At 36.0% G+C, this 19,628-nt stretch overlaps 1 protein-coding gene across 1 annotated transcript in view; it reads left to right on the forward strand.

Moving 5' to 3' along the window:
* The window catches only part of WDR75 (WD repeat domain 75), a 33,790-nt gene extending 14,492 nt beyond the window's left edge, over positions 1–19,298 (forward strand). The window contains exons 6-21 of the mRNA XM_039844223.1: positions 3,031–3,101; positions 4,542–4,661; positions 5,162–5,250; positions 7,874–8,032; positions 8,852–8,911; positions 8,999–9,114; positions 10,190–10,365; positions 11,526–11,683; positions 12,143–12,323; positions 13,148–13,242; positions 13,944–14,039; positions 14,656–14,825; positions 15,165–15,224; positions 17,973–18,119; positions 18,445–18,536; positions 18,944–19,298. Coding sequence (XP_039700157.1) covers positions 3,031–3,101; positions 4,542–4,661; positions 5,162–5,250; positions 7,874–8,032; positions 8,852–8,911; positions 8,999–9,114; positions 10,190–10,365; positions 11,526–11,683; positions 12,143–12,323; positions 13,148–13,242; positions 13,944–14,039; positions 14,656–14,825; positions 15,165–15,224; positions 17,973–18,119; positions 18,445–18,536; positions 18,944–19,148 — 1,995 coding nt within the window. The 3' untranslated portion in view covers positions 19,149–19,298. The remainder of the gene's footprint in view (positions 1–3,030; positions 3,102–4,541; positions 4,662–5,161; positions 5,251–7,873; positions 8,033–8,851; positions 8,912–8,998; positions 9,115–10,189; positions 10,366–11,525; positions 11,684–12,142; positions 12,324–13,147; positions 13,243–13,943; positions 14,040–14,655; positions 14,826–15,164; positions 15,225–17,972; positions 18,120–18,444; positions 18,537–18,943) is intronic.
* The last annotated feature ends 330 nt before the right edge of the window (positions 19,299–19,628 follow it).

Below are 19,628 nucleotides of genomic sequence, written 5' to 3' on the forward strand. Positions count from 1 at the left end.
CTACTTTGTAACTACCAGTTTGTACTTCTTAATCCCTTACCCTTTTTCACATGCCCCATAACCCTCCCCAGTATGGCAGCCATCAAAACATTCTCTGTATCTGTTTTATTTATTTATTTTGTTTTTTAAGTTCCGCATTTAAGCGAAATTATATGGTATTCATCTTTCTCTGTCTGACTTATTTCACTTAGCATAAAACCCTCTAGGTGTATTCATGCTGTCACAAATGGCAAGATTTCATTCTTTTTTATGGCTAAGTAATATTCCATTATGTATATATACCAACTCTTTATCCACTCATCTATTGATGGACACTTAGGTTGCTTTCATATCTTGGCTATTATAAATAGTGCTGTATATGTGAATGCATATTTCTTTTTGAATTAATGTTTTAGGTTTCTTCAGATAAATACCCAGAAGTGGAATTAGTGTGTCCTTCTTTGTCTCTTGTTATAGCTTTTGTTTTAAAGTCTGTTTCGTCTGGTATAAGTATTGCTACCCCAACTTCTTTTTTTTTTTCATTTTCATTTTCATGGAATATCTTTTTCCATCCTTTTACTTTCAGTCTGTGTCTTTCAATCTAAAGTAAGTCTCCTGTAGGTAGCATATGTAAGGGTCTTGTTTTCTTATACATTCAGCCCTCTGTCTTTTCATTGGAGCATTTAATGCATTTACATGAAAAGTAATTGTTGATATGTAATTATTGTCATTTTATTATTCATTTTATGTTATTTTTCCCCCTTCTTAAAGAAGTCCCTTTAACATTTCTTGTAATATTGGTTTGGTATTGGTGAACTCCTTTAGCTTTTTCTTGTCTGGGAAGCTCTTTATCTGTCCTTGAACTCTATCTAAGTGATAACTTTGCTGGGTAGGGTAATCTTGGTTGTAGGTCCTTGCTCTTCATTACTTTGAATGCTTTGTACCAATCTTCTGACTTGCAAAGTTTCTGTTAAGAAATCAGCTGACAGCCTTATGGGAGCTCCCTTGTTAGGTAACTAACTGCTTTTCTCTGCTTTTAAGCTTTTCTCTCAGTCTTTAACCTTTAGCATTTTAATCATGATGTGGCTTGATATGTGTTTCTTTGGGTTCATCTTGTGTGGGACGCGCACTCCTGGGCTTGTGTGTCTATTTCCTTCACCAGGTTAGGGAAGTTTTCTGTCATTATTTCTTCAAATATGTTTTTAATTCCTTGATCTCTCTCTTCTCTTTCTAGCATCCCTATGATATGAATGTTGGTACACTTGATGTTGTCCCAGAGGCCCCTTAAGCTATCTTCGTATTTTTGGATTCTTTTTTCTTTTTGCTGTTCTCATTGTAATTTTCTGCTACCTTATCTTCCAAATCACTGATTTGATCCTCCGCTTCATCTAATCTAGTGTTGATTCCCTTCATTTCAATTACTGTATTTTTCATTCCTGACTGGTTCTTTTTTATGTTTTCTGTCTCCACTTTTATGTTTTTTATCACTTTGTTAAAGTTCTCACTGTGTTCATATACTCTTCCCCTGAGTTCATTGAGCATCCTTATAGCCAGTGTTTTGAACTCTGCATGTGGTTGGTTGCTTGCCTCCATTTTGTTTAGCTCTTTTTCTGAAGCTTTGTTCTGTTCTTTCATTTGGGACATGTTTCTTTGTCTCCCCATTCTGGCCACATCCCTGTGTTTGTTTCTATGTATTAGGTAAAGCTGCTGTGTCTTCTAGTTTTAGTAGAATAGCCATATGTAGTAGGTATACTGTGGGTCCCAGTGGCACAGTCTCCATGGTCACCTGTGTGCTCCAGGTGTGTCCTTTGCGTGGGTCGTGTGGGCCCTGTTGCAGTTGAGCTTTGGTTGTTGTTTGCACACCAATGAGAGGGATTGACCCTCAGGCTGATTGATTGTGAGGACTGGGAGTTACTGCAGTGGAGGAACTATTGTACAGGGGCTGACCCCATAGAACAGGATTCACTTTAGCAGGGCTTTGGTGCCTGCCAAGTCTGCCCTTTGGATATGTCATTTGTAGAGGTCATTGAGTGATGCTCTGCTATGGTCTGAAGCTGGCCGCCCCACGTGTTGGTTCTGGGGCCTCTTGAGAGGGGCTCTGGTGCAGGCCAAGGTCAGCCACTGCCTGTGCCCTGCCCAGAGCCACTTGTTGTAAGCTACAAGGTGATATGCAGATGTTGGCCACTTGTGCTGCTCTCGGAGGTGCCTTGGAGAGGCTAAGCTGCAAACAGGCCAGCTGCCACTAGTAAGAAGTACAGGGCACAGCAAGGCCAAATGCTGCTTGTTTGGGGTTTATGAACCTTTAAGACATTTTAGGAAAGTCCACAGCATGAGCCAAGACAGGTCGTTTGTATGGAAAAGCCACTGGACGAGGCTTGGGTGGGCCAACAAGTTGAGTGCGACAGGGTCTCAGAGAATTGCCAGGGCAAGGTGAATAATGTTAGCCAGGTTGGAGACCCAGCTATAGCACATGCCTGCATGTGCATGCTGAATGAGGGGAGAACTCAACAGAGGGACAGTGACTCTGCCGCACTTCTGTCTAGGAGAACCCTGCCTCTCCAGTCCTTACTCTGAAGCCAGACTAAAGAAATGCCTGAAACTACAGCAGCCACAATCTCCACTGGTTTTCACAGCCAGAAGTTATGGGGAGTTTTCTTCCTGGCACTGGAACCCTGGGCCAGGCAGCCTGGTATGAGACTGGGACCCCTTCAGTCCTCAGGGGGGACCTGTGCAGCTCAGATATCCCTCCTGATTTTTACCTGCCACATATGGGTGTGGGACTAGCCCATTCCGCATCTCTGCCCCTCCTGCCAGTCTTGTGGCTTCCTCTAGATGTCCTTCATTATAGGACTTCTGTTCAGCTAGACTTCAGGCAATTCTCAATGATGGTGGTTCTATAGTTCAGTCGTATTTTGAGGTGGTCATGGGAGAAAGGGAGCACAGCATTTACCTACTCAGCCATTTTGTTGTATTAGATTTTGTGATGAGAATATTTCTTTTTAAAGAGTGTTAACTTTTTTTGTGAATGTTATCTTCTCTTTGAAATACCAGGGAGAATATGTTGCTGCAGTACGGGACTTTTACTTATCGGTTTATTTTTTTAAAAAGAAAAAAACATCAAGGTAAGAATTCCTTTTTGATAGCATTATTTTATTTACTCAAGAGTTTTTTATAATTTCATTTTATTCTCATATCTGTGATCCAAAGTTGTTGAGTAGTTTCATGTTACAAATGCTTTGAAACTACAAGATAATAGAGTTTTTTTGTTATTGGGGTTTTTTTGGCCTGATACCTAGTAACATTTAATAAGTGTCAGCTATTAATTATAATACTATATTTTTAATTTATGGCTTATGGCAGACTTTGACATTTTATTTGATCTGTGGCATGGCTTTGTAAGACAAATATTACTATGCCACATTTTAAAAATTTATTTTTATTTTTCAGTTACAGTTGACTATTGAATGTCATTAGTTTCAGGTTTACATGGTGGTTAGACATTTATGTAACTTACAGAGTGATCCCTAAGTCTAGTACCCACCTGATACCACACATAGTTATTACAATATTATTGACTATATTCCCTATGCTGTACTTTACATCCCTATGACTATTTTGTAACTGCCAATTTGTACTTCTTAATCCCTTCACCTGGTTCACCCAGCCCCCAATCCCCTCCCTTCTGGCAACCATCATTATGTTTACTTTGTTTTTTAGATTCCAGTTTTTAACCCGCAATGGATAGGGTTGAGGAATCATGAGTCACAAAAACGTGGGGAGACTTTCTAGCCAAAACCCTTTGTACACCTAGATTTTAGTGTGCAGATTTGTGTCGAAATTGGATTTAATTTGGAAAGGCTTCCCCAGGTAATTAATCATCGTTGCTATATTATAGCTGTAGGAATGAACATAGGCATTGGAATACCTGGATCTAAAATGAGTCGAAATTAGTCCATTTGAACTTTGATGTACCTCAAATTAACATATATTTTAAATGGAGATAATATCTTCCTAATAGAGTTGTAAGGATGAATGAGATAACATGTTTAAAAAGACTAGTGCTAAGCATGAGTAGTCACTCTTCAAGTGACATTGTCACCTCTTCCTTTTTACCCTGTCAATATCAGCATTTGTTTTCTTTGCAGTATAAGGAGGCTCCTGACATCTTTGCACACATTAGCCAATTGTCTCAGATAATAATTTCTTAGGCTTGTGCAGATCTCATGCTAAAACTTAGCTTCACCAAAAAATTTGAACAAACTTTGTCAAGGCAAAAAGCCACTAAAAGGACTGTCTTTTCTATATTTCAGTGTCAGTGGCCTCAACAGACAAGTTTTATGGTAGAATGTTAGTCACATGAGGCATACGTTGTATATTAATAAATGTTTACAAACTGAAATTCTTGATTTTTGATCACAATTTTTTTAAAAATTCTTCATTTATAATCAGTGAATTCTGAGAGCTCTCCAGTTTTGGTTGATAAGGCTGGGAAATTTCTTTTACTTAATTACATCACCACTTACCAAGAGACTAATAATCAAGAAAAAATTTTTTTCTTTTAGGTTTACTTTATCATCATCAAGAAATAAGAAACATGCTAAGAACAATTTTACATGTGTAGCATGCCACCCAAAGGAAGACTGCATAGCAACTGGTCACAAGGATGGCAAAATTCGTCTTTGGTCAGTTAACTCATGAAAAGCATGGTGATCACTTATATACTATTTTGTATTAGTCCTGTAGAACAGGGCTTCCTCTGGGTCTGGGAAAAAGGATAACACTGAAGAGCCACTGCTGACAGTAGAGATTAGTCTTTGCTGACATTGTTCCTTTTTTATATCATTCTGTTCTTCATGGAATAGACAACTATTTTAGGATTTCTAACCTTGGGCTTTTAGGGAGAGTGAAAAATTGGGTTTTGCCTGTAGTTTTATTGAAGACAATTTTTTTGTCAGCCTCGAAGTAAAAAGTGGAAATAGGGAATACCTAAATACCTGTAGGGCACTTCAATGTCCAGTTGTTTGTAGAAATAGAAAATGTACTTTTTACATATTAAGATCTATAAGCTTGATATCATGATTATTTGGGGCATATATTATGTTCATTATATTATATTTGGCATACCATTATTTTTCTAACTTAGAACTTGGGTGAAATTCAATTTTTTTATTTTCTCCTGTAGGAGGAATTTTGATGATAATAAGAAATACACATATACATGTCTACATTGGCACCATGATATGGTTATGGATTTGGCTTTTTCAGTGACAGGTAAGTACAAGTTTAATAATTAAAATGAACTTTTGAAGTATGTGAATCAAGTATTTTAATTCACTGTATTTATAATGTGAAATATTTAGAATTGCATGAACCAAATGAATTTTAAACTCTTGTATATCACCCTTTGTTTTGGGCATTGCTCAGCACAATACCATATACTTTAAGTTTCAAAGCCTTTCAGAGTATCCTGTACAGCTGTGATATAGTCTCTCTTATTAAGAAAGAACCTATTTAAGTTATAATACTTTTTTTTAAATGAATGTCTGTGTGGCTGAGTGTTTGTTGTCCATAAGTGTAGCTACAGTTCATCAGGAGCAAATGACTGTGCTATGCTGGTGCTTAACCTGCATTATCTCACTTAACTCTATAAAATGGGTATCATTATTCTCATTTTGTAGATGAAAATGAGATTTGTAGTTGAGAACTAACTTGCCTAAGGTCACATGGCTAGTAAGTGAGGTTTAAACATAGGTCTAATTCAAAAGCTTATGTTTTCACTGTTAGATTGCCTCCTTCACATTTACTATTTTATTTTAATTCAGACCTTTGTTCCATTTAAGTGGCATAAGAGAGTGGCTATAGTGAGTACAAATACCTCCTTGAAAATAGGATGAACTTTAACAGAAATTTAGAGAAGTACGTTGTCTTTGGTTACTTTTAGAACCCTCACACTTATATGGTGAAAGTTAGGTCACTATTATTTTGACTGGCCTTGATAAAAGGGAGCTGGATACTAGAGAAGAGTATATGCCTGGAGAAAGTGATTTTTCTTTCTGTAAGTCATCTAAAGACCACCAGGACAAGTCTTAGATAATATCTTGTGCTCTGGATCATTACAGGGCTACTTGGGCTTAACTTCTGGAGCCTCGGGAAGTAGTAAGAGGCATCTTCACCCTATTTGTGCTTTGAATTTGGGGAACAGTGACTGGTATATGGGGGTGAGGCTCAACACACTTAAAGTAGTACAGTGGGAGTACAGTTGTGACGTGGGAATTTAGAATAGAAAGAAAAGGAAGGGGATATTAATGCTGCACATAAAAGGTATAGGCTCCTCTTCTCTACCCTCCTCCCCAGCCCAACCCCCAAAAATACAAATGAGTGCATGTATGACCGCCATATGTACATACATATGTAATGTTCTGGCAATGCCTTTGTTCTCTCCTAACCTAAGGTCATTTTTCCTGCCCTTCCTCCTCAAGTTTTTCTCTGCTGTGGCCCCTGCCCAAGTCAAGGTTAAGATCAATTAATATTTATTGTCACTATGACTTTTCTGTTAACATTATCCATCTCTTCTCATACTAGTTGGCAGCCACAGATTTCTCTGGGGGCCTTACTTACCCTTAAGCCCTTGGACATTCAGTATTGACCTTTTTAGGTGAGATTTGGGGAAGAAGGAATAAATAGTTGGATTAGTTGGCACTCAAAGAAGGAATACAAAGTGCCCCTACCCTGAGCCAGAGCTTTGGTGTAGAAGGTACTGCAGTTAATCTTGGCTGTTAGGGAGTTAAAGTCTTGATTTTATATTTTAAGTCGTGAATATTTACAAATGAGAAGTTATAGTTAAATATAGTACATGATTGTCAGTGAAATATCAGTATTGACCCTGTATAGGTATAAGACAGTTCATAGAAGAAAAAAATTAGTTATCTGTATAAAACAAAATACAAATTATAGTTGTTTTGAGAACTGTTTATAAGTCAAGGTAAATATGAACAGTACAAACTATTTGGTTGTGTTTTGAACCCAGTCATGCTGTGTGTGAACTCTAAAATAATTATTTTCTTCTTTCCAATCTTTAAGTCTTTGTCTCATTCCAGTGCACTGGGACCTCCAGTTACTCTGAATAAAAGTGATAATGATCCCTGTCACAGGGGAAAGGTTTTCAGTATTTTACCACTTAAAATGATTTTTGCTATAAATTTTCTTTAGGGTTTTGAGGTTTTTTTTGGTTGGTTGTTTTTTTTTTGCATCTATTAAGATAACTCATGATTTCCCTTAATTCTACAAATTTATTCCATAATTAAATTGTTTTATTTTTTTAAATGTTAAAATAACCTCATATTCCTGTAGTAAACTAACTGCAGTGTTGTCTTATCCTTATCTTTTTAAGATATCATTGGATTCAGCTTGCTGATAGTATTTTGTTTGGGAATTTTCATCTGTCATGAAACCAGCTTGTAATTTTCTTATGATGTGCTAGTTTTAATATAGGATTATGCTCGTCTTGTGAAACAAATTGGGAAGTGTTCTTTCTTTTTTGTTACTTGGAAGAGTGAAAACAGGTTTATTTTTTCCTTAAGTATTTAGAAAAACTCACCAGTGAAGCCATTTGGACCTAGAGGATGTTTGTTTCATTCAGTTTTTCTTGTTACCAGCAGAAGAGTTGGTCAGCAACAGACTAGTCCGATACTACTGGAAAGGAGAATTCCTGAACCAATGATGTTTAAATCTTTTGTCTTGAGAGTATATTAAAAAATATGAAGACACATTTTTTGTTTATTTTTAAAAATAGTTTATTTCTTTAATATGACAGGAAAATAAGATGTTAATTATATTTTCATTTCTATTTTTCTCCCCCAAATACTGTCCTTTCATTTGCTGGCTGGATGAGAAGGCACCAGTCTGCTGAGTGGTGGTCGTGAATCTGTCCTTGTAGAGTGGCGTGATGCAACAGAGAAAAATAAGGAGTTCCTCCCCCGTTTAGGAGCTACTATTGAGCATATCGCAGTCTCACCGGCAGGGGATTTGTTCTGTACTTCTCACTCTGATAATAGTACGTCTCACTTTGTTGTTGCGAGGAAATATTTGTTTAATGCCTAAATTACCTAGCATCTGTAGGGAATAAAAAATAAGAGACCTCAAACTAATTAAGAATAGCATCAAATTTAATGAACATTTTTTTCCCTTCCATTCCTCCTCTTTTTCTCACCCCTTTAGATGCCACCAGAATTCATCATTTTCAGAATTGTTACGAAAATACAGAGCTAAATGTTGTTGGGTTTTGTTGTGCCATTTATATTTCAAAACCTTTTCATGTAGAATGATTTGGGGAAGTAACAAAAGGGTTTTGAAGTACGTATCTATGCTTTCACGATACGATGGCATTTTAAAAAGAACACAGAGATTCTTCTTTGAGATAGCCATTATCTTAGTGTGAGAGTCCTGTAGATTCCAACAGAAATGGAGGCGGCCTTGTGTTCTCCATAACTTTTGCTCATCCTGTTAGTACTCAGCCTGGATGTAGACCCCACAGCCCATGGCCTCCTTTCCCTTCAAAATAGAACGTAACTGTGCGCAATCCATTAGTGACATTTCAAAGTAAATTATCTGTCTCTTTCAAGGTGTTTAAGTTTCTGAATTAACACTTAAAATGTACTCATAGGCACAACTCATAAAACCTAGAGACTCTAATAGAAAAGCCCCCTATCTCCACCCCAAACTTTTTGGTTAATTCAGAAAATATATTCCAGATTTTCTAGAAACACTCCAAGTAAATTAAACATACTCAGGGAAATATAATATAAATTCAAGTTTTTTCTAACTTTAAGTTCTGAACTATTTATGTGTCACTATTTTTTTTTTTTACCCACAGAGATAATAGTCATTCACCGAAACCTTGAAGCATCCGCAGTAATTCAAGGTCTAGTTAAAGGTATTGCAAAACAGTGAATTTGGAATTATGTATTTTTAAAGTAAATATTTGTCTGATTTCAGCTATTGTTTATCACTTCTTTTGCAGACAGCAATATCTTTACTGGTTTGATGATTGATCCAAAAACTAAAGCTTTGGTTTTGAATGGAAAACCTGGCCACTTGCAGTTTTATTCTCTCCAGAGTGATAAACAGTTGTACAATGTAAGATTTTGATTCATTAACTAGCCTTAAGACTAATGAAAGTTTTTTACAGCACCACCAGCATCAAGTGACTTATTTAGTGGCTTCTAAAACAAGATCCTATGCCTGTGCTTACTCGAACAGTCAGTACTATCAGTTGTTTACATCATAATTCTATTAAGGCCCCAGTTGCAGACTAAGTCTACATGAAAGCCAGATGGCACTCTTGTGCAGCTTCCTTTGTCTATTTTATTTTGTTTTAGACTACATCTGTCACATATCTGTGCCTTTGAGTCACAAGGATAGGAAATGAGAATCTCTGGTTGACAATACAAATACGCCTCTTCTTTGTGGTGAACCCAGTGTCCTGTAAACATACTGAAGATAAAATTTTCAATGTGTAAATAGGAATGCTTCCTGTAAGCCTGATAAATGCAATCCAGACTTCCCATTTTTTCCTTTGTTCCCCACAGTACTCATGGATTGCTATCAGAGGAGCTGTAACACTTACCTCTTTCTCTCCATCACTTTTAAACCCCTCAGAGAAAGGAAACTTACTGATTTGTGTACATTTCTACTACAGTGCCTGGAAACAGTAGGCACTTAATATATGTTTAGTAAATAGACAAGGAAATGGGATAAAAGAAAGAACTTTAATTAAAATGCTGGCCTACTCACAACATTTCTATATTTTTTCACTTCTTAAAAATTGTAGGTTTTATTTTTTCTCTTCATGTTTCTAGTGATGTGGAATCTAGTCTTGAGAATTTTTGTAAAGTTGTTTGTTCTCAGGAATAAGAGAAAAGCATTACTATAAACTAAAGGTTCTGTTGTAGCATGTAAATGGGTCATAGTCATATCTACTATTCAAGGTCATTGAAGAATAATCACCACTGATTTAGTACTGTATAGTGTACTCCATGTTTTTAAGAGCAGGTTTGATGTCCATAACTATTACTTAATTTTTCCCTTTATCTAAACATCTGTGACTGTAGATCTTAGTTACGTGTGATGTGGTTAATTATCATTCCTTGAATGCTTTAACATTTATGTATTTACATTAGTAAACATTTTGGATTTTTTTTAAACCCATCAGTTAGATATTGTACAGCAAGAATATATCAATGATTACGGTCTTATCCAAATTGAGCTAACAAAGGCTGCATTTGGCTGCTATGGTAACTGGCTTGCAACGGTGGAACAACGTCAAGAAAAGGAAACTGAGCTTGAATTGCAAATGAAATTGTGGACATATAATAAGAAAACTCAAGGGTAATAACTACTTATATAGCCATATAATTTCAAAGTAGAAAATATTTTATGATTTCAATTGTTGGTCTTTAAGATGTTTTATTTTGCTAAGTTTTAGATTTAGAGAAATGAAGATGTTACTCATCTAATAAAGCCTTTAAACTTTCTGCTCTGAGAAAACACTGGTATCGTCCAAGTTAAAATGACGTCTCATTGCATAAATGAGAAGACATGGAAAAGTGACATCTCCAAGGACATAATGTGTAATTCCAGGCAAATTTAGGATTAGAATCCATATGTCTTAAGTTCCTTTGCTCTTTTATTAACATTATACTACCTTCTTTGGAAAAATGGCAGTGGTAGACCACGGAGGTGTAATGTAGTGTAACATGTGTTTACATTAAATAAGGAGCCCACTAGTTTCTCATACCATGGCTATAATAGCCATTTATCAAGTCCTTGCCATGAGCCAAGAACTAGCTTAGTGCTTTAGTACCCAGTGTCTTAGTAATCTTTGCAAGAACACTAACTTAAACCTGTTGTCCATGAGGAAACAGTCCAGAGGGATTTCCAGTCATCCCTCTTGTAACCTGAACTTTTTAAAAACCACAACACTATCTTCCCTTGATGTTCTTCAAAGAACACAGTGCTAGCATTGATTGTCTTTCATTCACAGATGTGCCCTGTCAAGCTGGAAACAAGCTTCGAGAGGTAGTTTGGATAATTATAAATATTAAATATTGTCCAGGGCAGTTTGAGTAGTTTTCTTCCTATATTTTCTTGCCAAAAGTAGGAGTTTTCATAGTTGTTCCATTCTTATTTTCAAAAGTAGTGAGGCAGCTATGTTCTATACAACTTTCCTACTGAGTTTAGTACAGTAGGCTTTCAAGTATCATTTTTTGTTGACCTCTGTTTTATACTCATTTTGTACCAGTAAGTGACCATATACATAATCATCTCTATATTACATAAGTTACACAAAGACAGATAAAGTGTTAGAACTTTTTACACTCTGGCTGTTAGAGAATAGGGCACTCGATTCTTTGCATTCTAGGTGATAATATATTAGTTGCTCCTTAAAAGATTCTATTGTAAAAGTTTCAATATGTAAGAAATTCTTAAATGACAGTATATTATGTTGTCCTGGTGTAAGAATAAATTGGTGATTTGTTTCCTACTAGGTTTGTTCTTAATACAAAGGTTAACATGCCACATGAAGACCACATCACGGCTCTCTGTTTCGGGAATGCAGAAAAATCTGAAAACCCCACCTTGGTTACAGCTAGTAAAGATGGTCACTTCAAAGTATGGATATTAACAGATGATTCTGATATATACAGTAAGTTAATTAAATATAGTATTTCTAAGGAGTGCACAATTTTAAGAATTGATATATTTTTATCTCATGAATTGTACTCATTCTGGGAGGACATTTTATACCTCGTTTAATTCTATAGGATATTTTTTTTACATTTAATTCTATAGTATATATTTTTACATTTTAAACCAAATCAGGACTTTATGACATTCTTGATATGTGCTGATCATTCCATTTTGCGAGAGTACAGTAAAAAAGGTTTTTGTAGGTAGTCCTTTCACTGTTCCACTAGAGGGAGGTCAAGGCCTCCACGAAGAGGCATAAATTTCAATTCAGTCAATGCCTTGTAGCACGTCTAACTAAAATTTTGAGGAGCAGGGGTTTTTCTTGTGTTTATTTCTTTCTTAATCCTTATTGCTTATAATTTCCCCAAAATGTTATCTATACTACTTATGAACCCTGTGGTCTGTATTTACACAGAAAAAGCTGTTGGCTGGACCTGTGACTTTGTGGGAAGTTACCACAAATACCAAGCAACTGACTGTTGTTTCTCTGAAGATGGCTCTTTACTAGCAGTTAGTTTTGAGGAAATTGTTACAATATGGGACTCAGAGACATGGGAACTTAAATGTACATTTTGTCAACGAGCTGGGAAAATAAGGTAGGTAAATAATTTGGGAGTAGAAAGTACTTTTTTAAAATTTAAATGTCTTTCTACATAAACTTTAGTAATAATTTATGCTTTCTCTAAAGGTAGCTAACCAGAGTGCTGGGAAGCTAAAAATTCTTTGCATGTCAACCATGTGCTATGATTTACCCATTTCTGAAATCAGGATTAACATTTAATTCATGGACTACAGATTTTTATTCTTTATAATTTCACTTTTATTTATGGTTGTACTACGTAATAGAAGCTATACTTAAACCTCAGTAGATTCACACAATGTTTATCTTCTGTGTGTTCTCATAGAAACAATGGTATGCTAAAACTTCATTGTTTCTAAGAAAGGCAAAGGAAAATAGCAGCAGTATCTTCCATTTTACTTCATGTAACAGCATTTGGGGATGGAAAGGAAGATGGCTAATTAAATTGTTTATAATCCCCAACATTTCTGATTCTGAATTTACTTTGTAAAACCTTCTTCAGAATTCATATTGCAAACTTTCCTCTTGAGGTAAATGATTGTTAAAGAGTACTTTTAAAATGACTTTTTTCACATATGTTTTCTGTATGTATCTTAATTATTATACCACACAGCAAATATTAGAGAAAAGAATTGGTTATCAAACCTGTTTTACTAAGAAACAACGTATCTACATACACCTTTTTTTACTTAGTCCCTTTTTTCTGCAAGATAATTATGAACAAAAACATACGTGCCTGTCTAAAAATCTGTATTGCATAAAACTGCCGAAGTGTGCAGTCCTTTGTAACTAAGTGTGATAGAACCGACCGCTGTTAACTTGCTTCTGGTTTTAATCTAGGCACCTTTGCTTTGGGAGACTGACTTGTTCGAAGTATCTTCTCGGTGCTACTGAAAATGGCATTCTTTGCTGTTGGAATCTGCTCAGTTGTGCATGTAAGTTTTTCTTATTCACTATATAGTGACTTGGCAAAGCAAGTAGAAAGTGGCCATTAAACTTTGGCTGTTAGGACTTCTGGATTACATCTTCAGGTCTCTACTCAGAGAATGTGTAATTTTTTAAATGGTACATTATACCACTACAATTTGGAGGACTAGGCCTGTAATAGACTTAGATTATTTATAAAGTGCCTAATTGTCAGTAAACAGACTTACATTAGCCTCACCTTTTTCCAGTGTCTTCAGTACCTATGACTTTCTGTTGCCCTCCTAACAGATAGGGACTTATTTGTGTTTTACTTATTCGAATATGTGTTTGGGAGGCATAGTGGTTGCTTAGTAATGAATATGTGTGATAACATTTTTTGATATTCTCTACAGTGACTCTGGCTAACATTTTGCCCAGGTTTAGCACCAGCTGAAAAGCACCTGACAGCAGTTGCACTGAAATAATAACCATTGTGTAGAATGTGGAAGGAATACTTTACTTTTCTGCTTCCTGCCCCTCGCTTTAATGCAGCCTTCCACAGATAACTTCAGTGTGTCTCTGTGTGTTATTTGGAAACGTAAAATCTCTCTTCCTGAGAACGATACAATTGATTGTCCTAATACAGATTAAGATTACCCACTTAAAATGACTTTTTTAAAGTTTTTGGTAAATCTCTTCTTAAAAGTGAATTGCTTTTTTTCTCCCCCAGTGGAGTGGAGCGCAAAATTAAATATTAGAGTAATGGAACCTGATTCTAATTCTGAGAATGTTGCTGCAGTCTCTCAGTCTTCAGTGGGTTCAGACTGTAAGTACAGATCATACTTTACTTTGATAGTGAATTTTCTTTTTAACGTCTTTAAAATAATCTGAGTCATACTTTTCCTTTAAATCAAATGTGTGTTTGGTGCCATTTTGCCTAAGGCACTGCCCTTTCTTGAGTTCTTGCTCTAGTACCTTGTTATATAGGCATTCATACTTAGTTCTAGGAGAGCACCCTTACATCCCTCATTTTTCAACGTGCCAATTTCTACTCGGCCTTCAAAATATAAGAGATTTCACCTTATTGAATGATTCTTAATTTCTCTGAGAAGCTTTAATCGTTCCTCCTGTGATCTTGAAGCACTTTTACATATCTGTTATAGTAATTAGGACAAAATACTGTATTAATATTTTGGTGTCTGTCTTCCACAGTAGGCCCTGGCCTCTGGAGCTGGGATTCCCTTTCTCTTCATGGCTCTCATTCCTAACATGCTTGGCACTTAGTAGGCGCCCAGTAGATATTTGTTGAATCAAAGCCTAAGATAATCATGACCTGGGTTATTTACTCAGTGGGATAAGTCCCAAGATTAGTGTGATCCGCCTGAGGTTAGAACTAACATTTGTGGGCAAAATGTTATTGTTTGTCTGTTTTTTCCCTCTAGTGTTTGTATTTAAACCTAGTGAGCCAAGGCCATTGTATATTCAGAAGAATATCTGTAGAGAGGAAGTCCAGTGGGGAGTGTTTGTTCCACGAGATGTCCCTGAATCATTCACCTCAGAAGCTTACCAGTGGCTGAACAGATCCCAGTTTTACTTCCTAACAAAATCACAGGTAACCAATCCTCAAAAAAAGTAATTATTCTGTAAATGTAATTTTCAGTTGCTTTAATATTTTAGAGTTAGAGTAATCATCATCCCAAAACAGGTGGAATAGTTTTATTAAGGATTACGTCCCAACAGAAATTGTCTAATACGCTCAGGACAGGAGTAATTACTAGTGTGTGTGTGAGAGCGCCACTTTCATTGCCCACACCTTTGAGGCTCTTTAAGTAGATATATGTTGATGTATCAAGACAAAAAGTTGACCTTCTCATTTTCTTACTTTAACATCTTTCTTAGATTTGCATTCTACAATTTATCTTTTGCATCATTAACCGATCTCTCTTTTCAGAGTTTGTTGACATTCAGCACAGAGTCTCCTGAAGAGAAACTCACACCGACAAGCAAACAGGTATGTTTTAGCCACTCATGGTACAGACTGCACGGCCTCCCTACAAAGATAAGGTTATCTTTTAGAACTCAGCTATGAGAAAAATGTTTTACATGACCCTAAAATGGAATTTAAAACCATATTTATAAAGCTGCTTGCCTCTTTTGGAGTTATATTGTTCTTTTAAAATAAAGTTTTAGTTTGTAATACAATAAGAAATGTTTGTGATTTAAAGAGTCAAGTGGTTCTATAAGACTTTTCAGGAAAAACTTGTTCATCACCACTGCCATTGCCTACATTGGTTCTATATCCCTGAGAAACATGTTTATATTGCTAATTCTGGATTTTTCAGATTTAGATTTTATCTGTTGAAGTTAAAGCTCTTTTTCACACCACCACTCCCCACACATACACATCACACACACCCTTTGCCCCAGTTTTTCAACATAGATGAATCCTAAAATTGGTCCGGTCCATGTTCATCATTATAACCTAGTAAACACAACTCATAGCCAAACCACATAATAACAGACTGGTTTTTCCTTTGTGACCAACTTTTTTTTCTCTGGAGTAAGTAATTGCCTCTTTCTTAGTTTTGCTTAGTTTTCTATTTACTTCCCACCTAATTCATCCCAAACTCTATTCACGTTGTGCAACTCTTCTCAGTATTTTCAGACATATTAGCTACACTTTTAAGTCTTGAAGAAATCTTTCTAAGAGTCTTCTGACCTGCTTCAGTCTGGACTGGTTGTTCTATAAAGCTGGTGTACAGTAGTCATCTTGAGGTTGACATTCACCATCGTTCAGGGTATTTGCTTCACCTCCACTGTAATAGAACCCACAGTTTTCCTCCTCCTTCAGTCACTCCCTTGCTTTGGTGAAGCACATTCTGTTAGTGCATGGAAGGTAAATTCAAGACCTTCCATGTTTGGAAATGTTTTTATTCTCTCCCACTTGATTGGTTGGTTGGGTATAGAGTTCTAGATTGAAAACCATTTTCTCTTAGAACTTCAAAGGTATTTTCCTCTTATTTTATAGCTTCCCGTGTTACTAGAAGTCCAATACCATTCTTATTCTTGATCCTTCACTCATTGAATTCATTCAGCAACCTTTCGTTGATCATCTACTATGTTCTAGATGCTTGGGATACATCAGTGAACAAAATAGTCAAGTCTCTAAAGTGGTGGTGTTTATAGTGTAATAGGAAGATACAAACAATAAATAACAAGCATGAAATATGTAAATAGTATTTTGGAAGGTGATAAGAATTATGAGGGAAAGAATAGAGGAAAAGTGGGTAAGGGATACTGCTCCCCATTTTAAATAGGGTGGTGAAAGTCAGCCTGAATGAAAAGACTTTGGCTTTTCCTCAGGAAATGTGAAGCCTCTTGAAGGGTTTTGATCAGAGAACTAAGGAAAAGTTAATTATTTCTTTGCCTTTGTTTTCTTCTTTTTTCTCCCCCGCCCTGAACACCTGTTATTTAATGTTGGACCTTCTAGACTGGGTGCTAAAATATTTTTATTTTTTTCCTCCTGTTTTCTGGGAGATATCTTCATTTTTACCATCTAACCTATTTTTTTCCCTCCCTTTCTCTCCTGCATGGTTGATGTCATCAGACTTTTGTTTTCAGTCTGTTTCGGACTCTTTAATTTTGGAGGTTTTCTTCAGAACCTGATGAACCTTGGCTGTCTGCTTTTATTTTTAAATGAGCATGCACAAAACAGCCATTTGGATGTTCTCTACTGAGTAGAACTTATTCTCTGGCCTCCACTGTATGAGCTATTTAAAGAAAATCTCTAATGTCATTATTTTTAGGTCATTTTTTCCTATGCTGGTCAGATTGCCCAAATAAAATTCTTTTAAGTTCTTAACCTGAAAGGATGTCAGCGTGGCTGGCAGTGTTCTGAGAAGCACCCTCTCTGAAGTACAGTGAAGCTGCCATCACTGTGAAGACTCTACCCCCACCAAGCAGTCCAGTCTAAAGACAAGCTTTTGTTTCACTCTTCAAAGACTATCCGTCCAGCCTTCTGTTGGGGCTGAAACGAGCTGTGAATCTGAGTGCTCTCTAAGTAGACTTTCAGCCAGACTACCTGGGTTTTTTTAGCCCTTTACGGAGGTACCATTACAATTAGTACCAATTCCTCAGCATTTACAGGATTCCACAGTATAAATTGGGATGCTTCTTGGCTTTCCCCACAGCCAGCTTAGAATTCAGCTTTCAATATGTTACAATTGCACCCATTCACTGTGGTTTATGCTGTTTTGAAAAACCCTTTGCTGTCATTTTGTGGAATTTGGGGGAGAAACAGTGATAAATGGGTATTTTGTTATGTCATCTAAGTGTCCACTGTTAGCTTTTCCATTAGTAATTGGGCTGCTAGGCTTCAGGCTTTACATACAAAATGAAGACTCATACTGGATAACTTCTAAATTTCTTCCATTCTTGACCTTTTAGGACTCTATAGCAGTAGTCCTCAACCTTTTTGGCAACAGGGACTGGTGCTCCTATGAAAATTAATGCCTGATGATCTGAGGTGGAGCTGAGGCGGTGATGCTAGTTGGGGAGCGGCTGCAAATACAGATGAAGCTTGGCTGACCCACCAGCCCGCTGCTCACCCCCTGCTGTGCAGCTTGGTTCTTAACAGGCCACAGACCAGTACCAGACCGAGGCCCAGGGGTTGGAGACACTTGTTCTGTAGTACTAATGGAATCAAAGGCGGTTCCTCTTTTTAATTAAAGTCATTTCCCTTTGTTTTAAATCCTTATAGCTACTAGCAGAAGAAAGTCTTCCAACAACGCCATTTTATTTCATATTGGGAAAGCACAGGCAACAGCAGGATGAAAAATTAAATGAAGCCTTGGACAATGAACTAGTACAACTGCCCTTAACAGAAAACATACCTGCAGTTAGCGAGGTAAGTAATTATTAAGGCAACAATGTGTAACATTAAAAGCACACTAGCACCCTAAGTTAGACTTTTTATACAAGCAATCTGTAAGATAACTTTTGAATAATCATTTGTGTACTGTGTAACTTTAATACCCAAACCAAATAGCATAAACTTATGATAGGATTATTTGGCCTGGGATGAGGGGAAGAGTTGTTGCTTGTGTAAATGTAGGAAGGTAGGAATACATTTTTCTTTAGGTTTGGTTTTTCTGTAGGGAAAGCCTGTTGTGTTTGGTTCTTGGCATTTAATCTTTTAAAATGAAACTCTATTTTTTCTTTTTTTACACTAGCTTCTTCACACTCCAGCCCATGTACTGCCATCTGCTTCTTTTGTATGCTCCATGTTTATAAATTCATTGCTGCTGTCAAAGGAGACTAAGAGGTAATGCAGTTCTTAACATATGTTTAGATATTCTGTCTTGGGAAACGGTGGTTTTTGTTATCCTTTATTAGAATATTATTCCACTGTATTACTCTTTATTTTAGCTTTACCATGTAGTTAAAGGCTATAGGATTATTAAGTCAAGTAAATAAAACACATTGAAAAATAAGCATTAGAAAAGAGATCTTTTGTATGTACTTAAAAGGATTTGATATATAATTCAAAATTACACTTTTGTAAATTCCTGTTTTTATTAAAAGAATAGCCCATAATTTTTAAACTGCACTAGATAATTTTTTGTCTACCTTGTATATATGATTATATTTCTACATAAGTGTTTTAAATTAGAAAGCTATTTTTTTAGAAATATATTTAATAGTAAATGCATGTTTTATTCTGTTATTTAGTGCTGAAGAAATTCCTGATGAAGTAGATATGGAAGAAGAAAAAGAAAGTGACGATTCAGATGAAGAAAATGATTTTACTGAAAAGGTCCAGGATACAAGTAACACAGATCTGGGAGAAGACATTTTACATCAGTTATCAAAAGCTGAAGAAAGAGAACTGAGAAAATTCAGGAAAGTAGACTACAGCTGGATAACTGCTCTCTAAGCCTTGGAGATCGGGGACGGTTCTTGCAATTTTTTTATATGTTGATACTCCAAAAACATCTATTTTAATGTTATTTCTGTTTTTAAAATAAAATATTAACAGGCTTTATTTTTTAAATAATTGATAATATGAAGCTATATTTGCATCACGCTTTACAGTTGCTGGGTTCATTTGTATATACAATACATCTCATTTTAATTTTTTTGATGTTGATATTGTTTTGTTTTTAAGTTTGACACCAAAATTTATTTGATGACCAAATATGGCCTGAACTGATGAGAGGTTCTCTGTGGTCCTGATTCATTCCTCTTAGTATATTTATTCCTCTTAGAGAAATTTAGAGAAATGATTTGATTATCTGATATTACAACAAACCCTGCTGAGGGTATTATTTAATGATATAGGCTGCCTAAAATTTGAAAAATTCAAATCATTTAGCCCAAGCTTTTCAGATATGGGCTTATATAACATACTCGTAAA

Source organism: Pteropus medius, unplaced genomic scaffold (assembly GCF_902729225.1).
Source record: "Pteropus medius unplaced genomic scaffold, Ma_sr-lr_union100, whole genome shotgun sequence".
NCBI classification, from domain to species: Eukaryota; Metazoa; Chordata; class Mammalia; order Chiroptera; family Pteropodidae; genus Pteropus; species Pteropus medius.